This window comes from Peromyscus eremicus, chromosome 4 (assembly GCF_949786415.1).
Source record: "Peromyscus eremicus chromosome 4, PerEre_H2_v1, whole genome shotgun sequence".
Lineage (NCBI taxonomy): Eukaryota > Metazoa > Chordata > Mammalia > Rodentia > Cricetidae > Peromyscus > Peromyscus eremicus.
This window is the reverse complement of record NC_081419.1, coordinates 144,035,958-144,050,683: the sequence shown is the minus strand read 5'-3', so window position 1 is coordinate 144,050,683 and position 14,726 is coordinate 144,035,958. Positions and strand designations below refer to the sequence as shown.

General features: G+C 44.3%; 1 protein-coding gene across 2 annotated transcripts in view; it reads left to right on the top strand.

The window, feature by feature from the left end:
• Bcas1 (brain enriched myelin associated protein 1) overlaps positions 1 to 14,726 on the top strand; it is a 76,289-nt gene that overhangs the window by 26,726 nt on the left and 34,837 nt on the right. Inside the window, exons 4-6 of one of the 2 annotated variants that reach the window (XM_059261983.1) lie at positions 4,896 to 5,051; positions 5,727 to 5,771; positions 8,449 to 8,583. In XM_059261983.1, the coding sequence (XP_059117966.1) occupies positions 4,896 to 5,051; positions 5,727 to 5,771; positions 8,449 to 8,583 (336 nt within the window). The remainder of the gene's footprint in view (positions 1 to 4,895; positions 5,052 to 5,726; positions 5,772 to 8,448; positions 8,584 to 14,726) is intronic. The other variant, XM_059261984.1, reaches the window with a different exon arrangement.

Sequence of the window (14,726 nt, the reverse complement as noted above, 5' to 3'; positions counted from 1 at the left end):
GTTGTGGCAGTTGAAAGCAGGGCGGTAGGGGAAGAGTTGCATGAAAATGTAACAGTTGGCAAAGACTTGAAGGAAGTAAGATGGAATATCCCTGGCTCATGTGAAACAACCCGGGACAGGAACCTGCCTGACATGTTCCAGGAATTTCAAAAAGACTGCTAAGGCTGTAATCGAGAAACTTAAGGGGAAAATATTAAAACACAAAAGGACAGAAGAGAACTGAGAACAGAACGCATGAGGGGCATTTGGGACCCTTCATCACAAGGAGACACGAAACAGTGCTATTGAAAGTACTTGATCCCTGCATGGCCTCAATCATGAAGAGGCCTCTTGGGCCTCAGTGTTCTCTCCTGTAAAATGGTTTTGACTGTTTCAGCGAGACTGAGGTGTTGGGTTTGTGAAAGTCCTGATAACTGGGAGACTGTCTACAGGATAAAGTAGTTAAGCTACAGGAGGTAGTTGGAGGGTTTCAGAATTGAGTTTTTGTTTATGGATATGCTTTGTGAAGCTATTGGTTTCTCAGCCTGGGTTTTGTTTCCATGGTGTTGAATTTTACTGCTCATTCAACATCAGTTGAGCTGAGTTGATAGTGGTGAACGTCTGTCATGTCAAAGATGGTTGAGTCTTGACATCTGTGTGACTTTGGGCCAGTGACCTCATCCCCCGTGTCATTGTCTGAACAACTGCAAATTGTAACATTTGTTGCAGAAGATTATCAGAGAGATTAAACAGCAATGCATTTGTTTGTATACAGTGGTTTGTATATTGTAAACCCAAAATGCTTGACAACGTGCGTTGTCTTGGTTTTGTTTCCTGGAGGTGTGATAAAACACCCTGACCAAAGCAACTTAGAGGAGAAAGGGTTTGTTTTGCTCACAAAGCCAGGTTACATCCCATCACTGTAGAGAGGTGAAGTCAGCAGGAACTCAAAGTATCTGGTCTAATTATAGCCATGGTTAAGGGAAGGCAGCAGGGAAGTAAATTAGCGTTAATTAAACACCCATGCACACTAGCGCCCAGCTTCCACTCTCCCCTTTAATACAATCAGGGATTCCATGCCTAGGTAATGGTGCCACACACAATGGGTAGGCCTTCCACTAACAAGATAATCCACACAGATGTGACCACAGGCCAAGCTAATCTAGACCATTCTCATTTGACACTTCCTTCCCATGTGACTCTAGATTATGTCCAGTTGGCAATTAAAACTAACCTTGAGGGGCTGGAGAAATAGCTCAGTGTTTAAGAGCACTTGTTTTTCCAGAGGATGAGGGTTCAGTTCCCATCTCCCACATGACAGCTCACAGCTGTTTACAACTCCAGTCCCAGGGGATCTGAAATGCTCTTCTGACCTCCCTGGACATCAGGCATGTAGTACACATGTATACATGCAGATGGAACACTCATACACATAAATAAATCTTTTTTAAAAATTAAAAAAACTCATCATATTATTTCCATAATGAATAATGATATGTTATGACTAGTGATCTTGTGTGAGTTATAATAGCTCATAACAATCAGAAATCACTCCATTCCTCTAACTAAAATGCTTTTCTGGTTTAAGACATTCAGACCACATCAGTTTGTCCTAGGTTTCCAGGAACTACCAAAAGAAGAGGGCCAAAATCTGCTCTAGGAGCAAGGTTGTCATATTTCCCCCTCCACTATTAGAGGAAGTGATCAAAATAGGTAGAAATGCGGAGTCTCCTGTGGGCTCCTGGAAGCTCGCACCCTGGGCAGTTGGAGAAATCTCATGTAGAAGCAAAAGGGCTCCTTCCATCCCTCTGGTCCCTCCATCCGGGATCTGGCAGCAGTGGGGGAGGGGAGAACAGCTGGGGCATTGACAAGGACCGCCAGTCCTTGGGATGAAGGAAAAGACTATACACGGTGTGTGTGTGTGTGTGTGTGTGTGTGTGTGTGTGTGTGTGTGTGTAAGGAATGGTGACGAAGCAAGACGATGCCTAGACCAGGAAAGTGTGGCGTCAGACTAATCCTATCCTGCTGCTGGGAATGATGATTCCAGCTGTCAGTCCTTGTCCACACCCTCCTCCCCTGCCCATCCAGGGCCGTTACAGGCAGCGCCTGCTCTACCACATACCAGGCAGATACACAGAGCTGCCTGCATCATCAGAACTGCAGGGAGCCTAGTGTAACCTCCACTGTCTGGCAGGAATATCAGTTTATAAAATTTGCTTAACTCTTGAACTGTAAATCTCACTCTGGCAATTTGCCAAGGGAAATGGAGCAACATGTGAGGGCTTAAAAATACAAGTGTGGGATGAGGAGATGGCTCAGAGGCTTGCAGTGCTTTCCACGGGAGCCTAACGACCTGAATTTGTAGCTGGAGTTTTCCTGGTCCTGCCTGGCCCATGGTCAGGACAGATCTCTCTCACCTGCCGTGAGTCCCGCAGCTGCTCAGACCCAACCAAGTAAACACACAGAGACTTATATTGGTTACAAACTGTATGGCTACAGCAGGCTTCTTGTTATCTAGTTCTTCTATCTTAAATTAACCCATTTCTATTAATCTATACCTTGCCACGTGGCTTGTGGCTCACCGGCATCTTCACATGTTGCTTGTCATGGCAGCAGCTGGCAGCATCTCCTTTCAGCCTTCCTGTTCCCACAATTCTCTTCTCTGCTTGTCCCGCCTATACTTCCTGCCTGGCTACTGGCCAATCAGCATTTTATTTATACAGAGCAATATCCACAGTGCGAATTCAATTCAGGATCCATGTAAAAGCTGAATTTTATAACCTCACATTCTATGAGAAGTAAGAGGGGATGCCAAGAGAAGTGCTCAGAATTCCTGGGCCAGCTAGCCTGGGGTATGCAGCCACAGTAACAAGAGAGGCTCTGCCTCAAAGGCAAGGTGGAATGTGAGGACAAACTCCTGAGCGTTGTCCTCTGACCTCCACATGCACACCAAGGCACATGCACAAACACACTCACACCCATAACCACAATCCACACACACTCAAAAGCAAAACTGTGAGATGCTTATAATATATAAAATATAAAACCACAAACACTATAATTACCCATAACTAAGAACACTGGACAATAAATAAGTACATTGGAAAAACAGAATAAATATCATGAGAGGCACACCAAATGGCAGGGTCTAGCTGCTTGGTTATGGGGAGCCAGCTCTGTCCTCTACTTATGCAGGAAAAGCAAGTTAAGACAGACATCCTCGTCTCACTTGTATAAAGTTTTCAAAAAAGATTTATTTATTTATATGTGTATATATGATGCTGTGTGAGTTTATGTATATTACATGCATGCAGGTGCCCACAGAGAGTGGCACTATCAGGAGGTGTGGCCTTATAGTAATAGGTGTGGTCTTGTTGGAGGAAGTGTGTCACTGTTGAGGTGGGCTTTAAGGTCTCATATATGTTCAAGATACCACCTAGTGTCTCGGACCACTCCCTGTTGCCTGCACAAGATGTAGAACTCTCAGCTACCTCTCCAGCACCCTATCTACCTGTATGCCACCATGTCCCACCATGATGATAATGGACTGAACCTCTGAACTGTAAACCAAGCTCCACAACCAAGTGTTTTCCTTTATTAGAGTTGCTGTGGTCATGGTGTCTCTTCACAGCAATAGAAACCCTAACTAAGACACTTCCCTTGATACATAAGAAACAGCATGGGGCGGAAAAAAAAAATACAGCCTCTGTCATTGTGGAGATGCTGGTCTGTGGGCCTGTAAGGACAAAGGCTGAAATGGAGGAAGTTAGGGAAGATATTGGGTCATTAAAGGTAGAAAGGGCAGAGATGTGGGAGGAGAGCTTGAGCTGGAGTTTTAGGGACTGGCCCTTGGAAGAGGCAACACTTAAGACTGGGAGGGTGAGGGCTGGAGAGATGCCTAAGACCTTAACAGCTCATACTGCTCTTGGAGCAGACCCCAGTTAGGTTGCCAGCAGTCCACATCAGGAAGTTCACAACCACCTGTAACTCCAGCTCCAGATGATCTGACACCCTCTTCTGACCTCCATGGGCATCTGCACTCACACGCGCACACATGCACACACACACTACTGGTACCCAGAGGGGCAAAAGATTCTAGAGCCTCGGAATAGGAAATAATTTGTAGTGTGATATGTTTGAGAAACTCAAAGAACTCAGGCCAGAAAGAATAGAGAGAGAAGAATCAGAGAGAGCCACACCGAGAATGACACTGAGGAGGCCGGGTCAGAGTTTGGGCCTGACTCCAAAGCCAGGAGAGGGCACAGGAGGCTGGTAAGATGTGAAGCATATATCTGTGGAGTGAGTGGGGCTGCTAGGACACAAGTAAACAGGACAAGAGTTGTGACTGTCATGGAGTGGAGTGATGACAGTGTCTTGTCTCAGGGTCATGGTGAAAAGGGACAAGGAAAGAAATCAGTTCCCAAGTCCCATCCCAGGTGCCAGCAAACTCCCAGACCCCAAAGCAGAGTAGTTATTGGAAAATGACTTCTTGTTGTTATTGTTGTTGATATGATTTGGCTCTGGGGACTGTGGTAAATCCCACAGGGCCATCTCTAGCCTAACATACAGATTATCGGACAGAGAGACCATAGGATGGAAAACCTTGGCTTCTCTGACACCCTCCTTGCAGACTCGAGAGAAAAGGGGTTTTGTTTGAGATGTAATGTGCACTGCTCAGTTTGTTACCTTCTGGCCCCAAACAATATCCCTCCTACCAAGTGCAATGAATGTGTTAGCGAGAGGGGGAAGGGAAGAGAGAGGACTCTCATAAACTCCCGATTGTCCTGCCTGGCCGTGGGCAGAAGAGCTATGGCTGGAATTAGGGGATAAGGAAGAGAGGGGTGTGGAATAAAAGGGAGACTCTGAGAGTCCACATCCAAGGAGCTGCAACTGTGAAAACTCTATTTTGTTCCCAGGACATAATTGACAGCGAGGAGAAAGGACAAGAAGTTGACACTCTGAGTTATTCTGTCCCTGGGGATCCAGAGGTGCTGGGGACCAAGAAGGAGGACCCCCAGGAGGTAGATACCACAGAGAGTAGTAACTCCATCATGAGCTTCTTCAAGACCCTCGTAAGTACTGTTCTCTGTTTTTCTTCCTTAATGTCATTGTCGTGGTGTCTAATTCTAAGAATACTTGAATGTCATGGTATCAGTATTATCATCAGGGCCATGTAAATGTTCTTTCTTAGGAAACTGCGTTCCTATGTCCTTCAGTGACAAAGCTTTAGGGCCGGAAGCCATAATAACAGCACGGGGGGGGGGGGGCAGTGCATCATAACTGTGGGTTTTGAGCTGTGGTGTGATGGAATCCATTAGTAACTAGTCCCAAGTGTGTTTGGGTTGTATGCCAATATCAGTCTGACTTCAACAGGTGAAATGAAAAAAAAAAAAAAAAAAAAAAAAAAAAACAAACAAGATGTGCCACAGATATTGTGCTTCGACTAGTGACATAGAATTGAGGGGACACCTAATGGCCTTCTGGGAGGTGGTTTTTTGAATGTGATCCAACTTTTGGTGGATGTGTAAGATCTAATACATTTCAGAATAAAATATTGATTTTGTAAGCTGTTTATTACCTAGAGGTGCTCATGTTAGAGACATGACCTAATAGAGTTAGGTCAAAGGCACTTTTTATTTCTCAATTTTTGGTGTGATAAACTAGAATACCCTGAAGACTTGTCTTTATGAAACACAAGTCACCCTCTAGAGCTGGTTTTTAACACTTGCATTTCTCTCACTTTTCAGGTTTCACCTAACAAAGCTGAAACAAAAAAGGATCCAGAAGACACGGTAGGTATCCTGAAGTACATATATATCTAGGTTTATGCAAAGAATCGGGGTTCGATTTGCATATGTGTCTTGGATGATATGCATATCATGAATATTATATGTTACATATACAATATATGAATCTACTTAGAAATTTAATAGTGCTATTAGATTTCCTTCAAGTATTTGGTTTAGGTTAAGATTGTGGTTTTGTTTGGTTGGATTCTGCAGTGCTTGGCATTAGATCCAGGGCCTCTTGCCCTGTTGGCAAACCCTCTACCCACTTAGCCATAATCCCCTGCCCTGGTTAATGGTACTTTAATAAACATTTTAGTGGGACACTTGAAAGATGATATACTTGCTCTGGCTAAAGAATGTCACAATGGCCAGTTGCTAAATATACAATAGATACAAATTACTAATAACTACACCATTATTATCTTTTTTCATTGGGCTCAGAAAAGAAAATGAGAGAATTCAGGTTTTCTGTTTGTTTGGTTGTTTTTGTGTTTGTTTGTTTGTTTGTTTGTTGTTTTTTTAAGACTTTCTCTGAAGTGAGGGGCAGAAGCTGTAGCTCTGGGGGTGTTAATGTGTTTTCCATTTTCATGTAATTTGAAAAGTAGCTCTCCACTGCAGAGGTGGGGAGGGGCACCCTTATCTTGTCCCGGACAGCTTGTGTTTGAGCTCCAGGTCATTGATGTGACCATATGATCCTGACTTAAAGCCTCCACATCTGTAAAGCTGGCCCGGGGTTGAGGGAAGGGGCTGCAATGCCTTGCAAACTGGAGCCCTGTTTGAATGTCGTCAGTCCTATTCCACAATCACGTAGTGGATTAATAGATTCCTCTAGACTTTTCTTCTCCCGTTGAAAAACAGATTCCTGAACATTACTCGTTGGCTACCAGGCAGCTAAGGTCAAATTCAGTGAATGGTGGGGTCAAGATGTTTGTTTCTGTGTTTTCCAATTCTTGGAGCCCTATACTCAGCACACTGGGCTGTCGACAGTGGAGGATGTGGGTGGTGTTGGGTGGCTTCCCAAGTGGCCCGATTCACTCTTTCTGTTTAGCTGGCCCATGTACCAAGACCCATCCACAGTGCAGAGATGGTTCCCCACTGGGCGTACCTTGTTGATAAAATCTCATTGTCTCATCCAGCAGGCTGAGAAGTCCCCACTGGGAACCGGTATTTTAGATGAGGGATTATGAACACAGACTGTTTGGGATGCCCAGGAAATGGCCTCTCTTGTTCTGTATTTGTCTTTGGGGCATCTTTTTTTTCTGAAGTTCCCAAAGTACTTTTGAAAAGTCTGCATCTCTGTTACACTTGACCATGAGTCTTTTATATATATATGTTTATTTCCTTATTTTTATATATGTATTTTATGCATATGGGTGTTTTGTCGACATGTATTTAAATGCACCACATGCATGCAGTACCCATGGAGGTCAGAAGAGGCCATCTGATCCCCTGGAAGTTAGAGGAGGTTATTAGCTGCCTAGTGGGTGCTGGGAACTGAACCCGGATCCTCTAGAAGAGCAGCCAGCGCTCTAAACTGTTGACCCATCTCTTCAACCCTCTGGGTGACTGCTAATGTACTACATGCTTCATGAAAAACCCTCACAGCATTTGTAACTTGAGTCAACAGTTTGTAGTGATTGTAGCTGAGTTATTTTGATTCTTATCTCCTCCCATTTTGGCTCAATGAATTGGTTCACACCAGAAACTTGCTTTGCCTGGGAAACCTGCTCACTCAAATGTTGTGGGTGATATTATTTCCATGAAGTGTTGTGGATATCGCTCTATATAAATAAAGCACTGATTGGCCAGTGACCAGGCAGAAAGTATAGGCGGGACAAGGAGAGAGGAGAATTGAGGAAAGAGGAAGGAGAGAGAGATCGGCTGGAGCCACTGCCAAGACAAGGAAGATGTAAAGTACCGGTAAGCCATGAGCCACGTGGCAAAGTAAAGATTTATAGAAATGGATTAATTTAAGCTGTAAGAACAGTTAGCAAGAAGCCTGCCACAGCCATACAGTTTGTAACCAATATAAGTCTCTGTGTTTACTTGGTCGGGTCTGAGGGCTGTGGGACTGGCAGGTGAGAGAGATTTGTCCTGACTGTGGGCCAGGCAGGAAAACTGTAGCTACAAATGGCGCCCAGGGTCAAAGGAAATTGGTTTGAGGATGGAAGTCATTTGGTGGTAACATTCAGCCAAGAAAACAAAATCAAGACACAAAACATCTCTTGTCAACAGGTGGTTTATTGGTTTCCTTTCCCAGGTGACATCAGCATTTACATATTTAAAGCTGTTAGTCAGGACTACTGTTATCTTTTAGGATTTGGTTATGTTTCATTTGATGTTTTAAGTCACAGTTTAAATGGCCTGTCACTGTCTTAAGCAAATATGGATGAGGAGAGCTGTTTTGGTTGGATTGGGGATGGGGTTCTGAGATGTGTTGATTCGGGTCATTTGCATAGGTGACCCTGTTAAACACCAATGTATGCCTGAAACTGTGAGTATACTGTCTAGTGAATCATTTTTGAGAACCTTTACAAGTATTCCCATGGTGCTTTGTGGTTGGGAGATGTGAGTGACAGACCAGTAATTCATTGTCACAGTGTCTGAATATACTTTGAAAGAGAAAAGTCAAGTGGGTTTGTTTACACGCAAATCGCTAAGCTGTGGCTGCTGTTGTCAGAAGGCGACCAAGGCAGACAATGTCTGCGACGGACACGCTGGCCAGAAGACGTTGGAGACGCAGGATAAGAGCAAGAAGAAACGCCTGGACAGCCCCAGGCTAGGACTCACCTTTAGAAAGTTCTTTAGGCATAAGGTCTGTATCTCCTCATACTAGGAGGAAAAAGGACCCTGCTCTTCACCTGATGCCTAGGATCCAGTGCCTAACAGCTCTGAGTCAGGGAATGCCTCGGGTGGCTGCGATCACTGAGGGGAAATTGAAGATGCTGAGGCCTGAACTTCGGGCATTTAAGTCCCCATAGCTATAAACATCTCAGATTGGTTCCTTCCAAGTGTGGACCAGGGTTCTGAAATTCTCACCCAGTGTTTCCCAAACGTCAGTCGTTGGCATACACCTTCACCACTTTACTTAAATATACTATTAATCATATGATATTTTATACTAAAATTGACTATTCCTATTTAAATGTGCCTTTCAAAAACGCTTTCATGTCCCATCACACATGGAAACCAGAATCACTTTTCTTAACAGAAAAATGATCATTAATGTGGCTAATTAAACGTTCTTGCTCATTTCTGTAGAGCTTAGAATCCAGTTTCCTCCAGGTTTTTCCTTCCAGGAAGAAATTGGCTGGTGATGGAGACTGCTAAAGCCATCCTGGCAGCAGACCCAGCTTTTCCACAGAGCGTTATTAAGTGACTCAAGGGTTAGAAAAGGAAAAGTACGCTGTTTGAGCTTTGCTTCTTATCCTGAATGTAAAGTTGTGGTATGCCACCCACTCCTTGGGAAATTCTCTTCTAACCTCAAGATAACAGTATTAGCTTGCTGTCATGCGCCTCCCCTGTTCCCTTTGGTGACTGAGTTTACACTGAGCCCACATAGATGCCAAGCAGGAGAAAACAGTGGATGAGGGCAGAGTCAATCACAGTGGTGGACATGAGCTCAGCTTTGGAGACAGACTCTTCGTGCACGAAGGAAGGCCCCATGCACATCTGAAACCACCAATTCCAAGGTCCTCGGAGTTGGGCCCAATGCTTGGAGGGTCTTTTTGAACTATTAACCATTGTCTACCACATTTAGTGGGCCTGTTTTAAACACAAAAATGTTCCCAGCTCCATTTTCTAGTCCTAGGCTTGTATAGGCAAATGACAGTTTCCATAGCACACTCACATAGCAGAATCTGCATTTGCGCATGCAAACAACGCCAGGTCACCTTCAATTTCCAAGAAGACTTATTTTGTTCTGTAAAGAGAGAACTACAGCCATTGCAGGAGGAAGGAAAGGAACACTGCAAAGCGGTCTTGCGGTCCGGAAAGGCTCAGTGGTAAGAGCACTTGCAGCTCTCTCAGAGGATCTGAGTTCATTTCCCAGCACTCACATGGGGCAGCTCACAGATGCTCATAGCTCCAGCTCCAGGGGATCCAACACTGTCTTCTGGTCTTTGCGGGCACTGCACTCACATGTGCACGTACACTTGCACACACACACATACATTTTTTAAATAATTTTTTTTTGAAAAGTGGTATAGGCAGGTGGATATAGTGCATGCCTATAATCCCAGAACCTAGGGGAAAAAGGCAGGAGGATCACCCTAAGTTTGAAAACAGCCTGGGCTGTTTATCAAGTTCCAGGATAGGCAAGGGTACACAACAAGAACTTGTCTCAAAAAAGACCAATAAATACATACATAGTAAGTGTATGGCCACTTGGGTACGTGGTACACAGTTTAGTAACAGCTAATGAGACATATCATAAACCTTTACACAGAGGAATCGGGTTTAACTCCTACTTTGGGAATTATGTGAAGAGGGGGTGTCTGTAAAAGTGTGTGACTCCCTCCACACCACATCTGCCCTTAATTATGATATCCATTTTATGTGTCACAAAATTTCACATCTATAGTATCTCATCCCACCATGAATGGCCACCCAAGGTCCATGACATTTCTAGGGCTTTCTAATATCAGTGACTCTTATCCTAGCAGTGAGGCACATTTGGGAGAAGGATGGGATCTGAACTCTTAAAATATTACAGGAAGTGCCCTCTTCTGGGCTTCTGTAACCCAGACACAGGAGCTTCAGGGTTGTGCCTTGATTGACATCAGTGTGTTTTCCATGCAAATGTCAATTAAAATAGGAGGACAATCCCAAATGTTCCCAATTCTCATTTATACAGTTTGCTACGTATAGGTCATCGGCTTTTACCTCTGTGTTGAAAACTTTCTTTCTTTCTTAGTTAGGGTTTCTATTGCTGTGAAGAGACACCATGACCATCAAAACTCTTATAAAGGAAAAACATTTAATTGGGGTGGCTTACATTTTCAGAAGTTTAGTCCATTATCGTGGAGGGGAGCATGGTAGCATGCAGGCAGACGTGGTGCTGGCTACATCTTGACCAGAAAACAACAGAAAGTGGACTGAGACACTGGGTGTGGCTTGAGCATATATGAGACCTCAAGGCCCACCCCCACAATGACATACTTCCTCCAACAAGGCCACACCCACTCCAACAAAGCCACATCTCCTAATAGTACCATTCCCTGTGAGCTTATGGGAGTCAATCACATTCAAACCACCACACTTTCTTCTCTTCTTTTGATTATTCTGTTGTCCTTAGAGGAAGAAAAAATCAAGGTCATTAAAACAATAAACCAGATCCTGTCTGTGTCTTGTGTCTCAGCTGTAGAAGACACCAATCCCCTCAGGTTCACCAAGAGGCTGTCCTCTAGGTCAGAAAGGGAAATCCTAACAGATTCAAAGTGAAGCCAAGTCTGGAAGTGCATACTTATCATCCCCAACATTTAATCCCCCCTCAGCCACATAACAAATCTGGGGCCAGTCTAGGCTGCATAACAAGTAGCCATAGCCACAGCAAGACCCTTCATAAAAGCAAATCAATCAATCAATAAGTAGCTTTTCTTAGTTTAAAAAAAAATGTGGGAACTGAGAGAAGGTCCAGCAGTTAAGAATACTTGCTGCTTTTTTGTTTTGTTTTGTTTTTTTGGTTTTTCGAGACAGGGTTTCTCTGTGTAGTTTTGTGCCTTTCCTGGAACTCACTTTGTAGCCCAGGCAGGCCTCGAACTCACAGAGATCCACCTGCCTCTGCTTCCCGAGTGCTGGGATTAAAGGCGTGCATCACCACCGCCCGGCTAACTTGCTGCCTTTTTAAAGGACCAGATTTTTGTCTACCAGCACCCACATCAGGCAGTTTATAAGTGCCTGTAACTCCAGCTCCAGGAGATCTGATGCCTTCTTTTGGCTTCTGTGTGTACCCCCCCCACACACACACACACATACACAGGGCAGGGGCATACACACATGATTAAAAAAATAAAAGAAATGTATTGTGTTGGCTATGTCAACTTGACACACAAACTAGAATTATCTGAGAGGTGGGAACCTCAACTGAGAAAAATGCCTCCATAAAATTCAGCTGTGAGGCATTTTCTTAGTGATTGATGGGGGAGGACCCAGCCTATTATGAGTGTGGCCACCCCTGGGTGGGTGGTCCTGGGTTCTATAAGAAAGCAGGCTGAGCTAGTCATAGGGAACAAGCCAGTAAGCAGCACTCCTCCGTGGCCTCTGCATCAGCTCCTGCTTCCAAGTTCTTGCCCTGCTTGAGTTTCTGTCCTGACTTCCTTTGATGAGAAACAGCAACATGGAAATATAAACCAATATAAACCCTTCTTTCCCCAACTTTTTGCTCATGATGTTTCATTGCAGCAATAGAAACCCTAACTAAGACATGTACTATTTTTTAAAAAGGAAGACTAGAATTAATAAATTTCAGTAAGTTGTGGGTATGAGGCTAGGGCATCCTCCATGCAAGGGGAATGCCCTACCCCTGAGCTCCAGCCCCGCCAAGGTTACTGTTGGAAGAAGCAGGCACATCACCTTTCCTTTCCTACCCTCAACCTTTGTCTTTTGGAGTTAGGAAATAAGATGCTTCAGAATCAAACTTTGTCCCATGTCCTCCAGTGTTCCGTGACAATTTAAACATACCTGAGGCCAGGCATTGCTTGAAAAAGTTTGGCCAGTGCCTGTCCTCTCAGTAGGAAGCTGCAGTTTTTATTAGAAGCCAGCCCATGGCACTCTTCTGCTTTCCACACACCCATTGTTTGGTGTTCTTGTTCTGATGTTTGTACCTTATTGAGACCTCCTGTGTCCCACATCCACAAGTAAAATCAAGGGGATGACTTATTTATTAAGAAGATAGTCCCCAGAGCTGTTAGACTCCCACGGGTAGGGTCACCAGGTAGAATATAGCATGTGTGGTGAAATTCAGGCTTCAGATACACAAGAAATAATTTCATGTTTTCTTGCAATCCAATCTTTATATAGTAATTTAAAATTATTAAGAAAAGGGAGTAATTTTGGTATAAATTTAAATATATTTCATGCAATATTTGGAACATACTTACGCTAGAAAAATTATTATTTGCTGGTTTGAAACTCAGACTTACTGGGACATTCCTCTTTTTTAAATTACATATATGTGTGCGTGTCTGTGCGGGTATGTGCACACATGAGGGCAGGTGCCTGAGGAGCACAGAAAGAGGGCGTCAGGTCCCCTGGAGCTGGAGTTCCAGGTGGCTTTGAGCTTCCTCGTGTGGATGCTAGGAACCAAACTCAGAGCCTTTGCAAGAGTGGGATGCTCCCTAACCACTGAACCATCCTTCCTACATAGTCATCTTCAATTGCAGTCTGGTGACCCTCGAGAGCACTGGCCTCTGCGTCAGGCTGGAATCTTGACTGTCTCCTCCAGACTCTAGAGAAAGGATGTTACATTAGCTAACGGTGGCAGGATACCTTGTGGGACTCTCTGGGAGTAAGAGGGTGAACGGGCAGGGAAGGAAAATGCGAAGGAAACTTTGCTGGGGTCCTATCCCAGGAATCCACTGAGTGGGTGGAAACCGGCCATGGCCAGATCTAGTCCTCCCTCCTCTCTCCCTCTTCTCCGCCCCCTCTCAGTTTAAGGGTTGACAGATCACAGGCCCAGCTTCCTTGTCTGAAAATGTGAACATTGGAAAGATGACTTTCAAGACTCTGGTCATCTACAGTGTCATGGTGCATACCTGTAATCCCAGGACTCTGGAAGCTGGGGCAGAGGAAGAACTGACTGTAGCCCAGTCAGAGCTACTCCCAAAGACCTTTTAAAACAAACCAACAACCAAGAACATTTCAAATTCTAAGTATACTTTTTTTTTTTAATATTTTGGTCTAAATTGCATTTTTATTGTCAGGTTTTTTTTATTTTTGTTTTTGTTTTTCTTTTGATCAGAAATCATCATCTGGGAATTTAAAGGGATTGTGTCATTAGGTCCAGAGAGCAAAAGTCATAAAATGAAGATGCTTAGGAAAACGAAGTCAGGTTAGAAGAGCCTGATGTTAAAACTTGAATGTCAGTGTTCACTCATGGCCAGACGTATTTGGGCTTCATGAGTCTAGGAATGAGCAGCAGTTCACTGGAGGAGTAAAGGGTGTGTGCATGGAAGCAGGTGGCCTGGTGCATGGCTGTGTTCCCAACACTTGGGCGGGGTGGGGGGAGGGGGCGGTAGACGCGGGATGATCAGAAATTCAAGGTCATCCTTGGCTGCATAGGGAGCTGAGGCCAGCCTGGGCTACATGAGGCCCTTTGTGGGTGGGGAAAGAGAAGAAAAAAGTAGAGAAGAAAGAAAAGAGAAAAGAAAGGACTGTGGGGGGAGAGAGGGAATAAGAAACATCAGACACCTTGGAACTGGACTTCAGCACAGCCTGTAGAGGGGAGTGAGAAGGGGTAGGACGGAGGTACAGGAAGGAAGAGAGGGGAGGAGCAGGAACCTTCTGAAGAGCTTGTGTGTGGAGTGTGGAGGCTCATCTAAAGTCTGTGCACCTCCGTCAGCTGACAGTCTCCTCTCTGCCCTCTCCGTGGCCTGGATCTCCAAGTGGGACATGGGAGAAAAATTTCAGAACTCTTATGACCATCAAATTTATCTCCACCTTGCCTTAATTTCCAATTTGGCTTGGTAAAGTAATAGTGTTTATAAAATAAACACAAACCATCATGCATGATTGTGTGCATATTCAGAATATTTCCCATGGATGGGAGCCTGGTCAAAACTATTTGGAGACAAAGGGCCTTGGTTAAAAAAAAAAAAACAAAAAAAACTTTCTTTCCTTCCTTTCTTCCTTTTTACATTGATTGATTGATTGAGTGTGTGTGTATGTGTATACGCGCGTGTACAGTACATACATATGTATAGAAACATGCAAGCCACAACACACGTGTGCAGGTCAGAG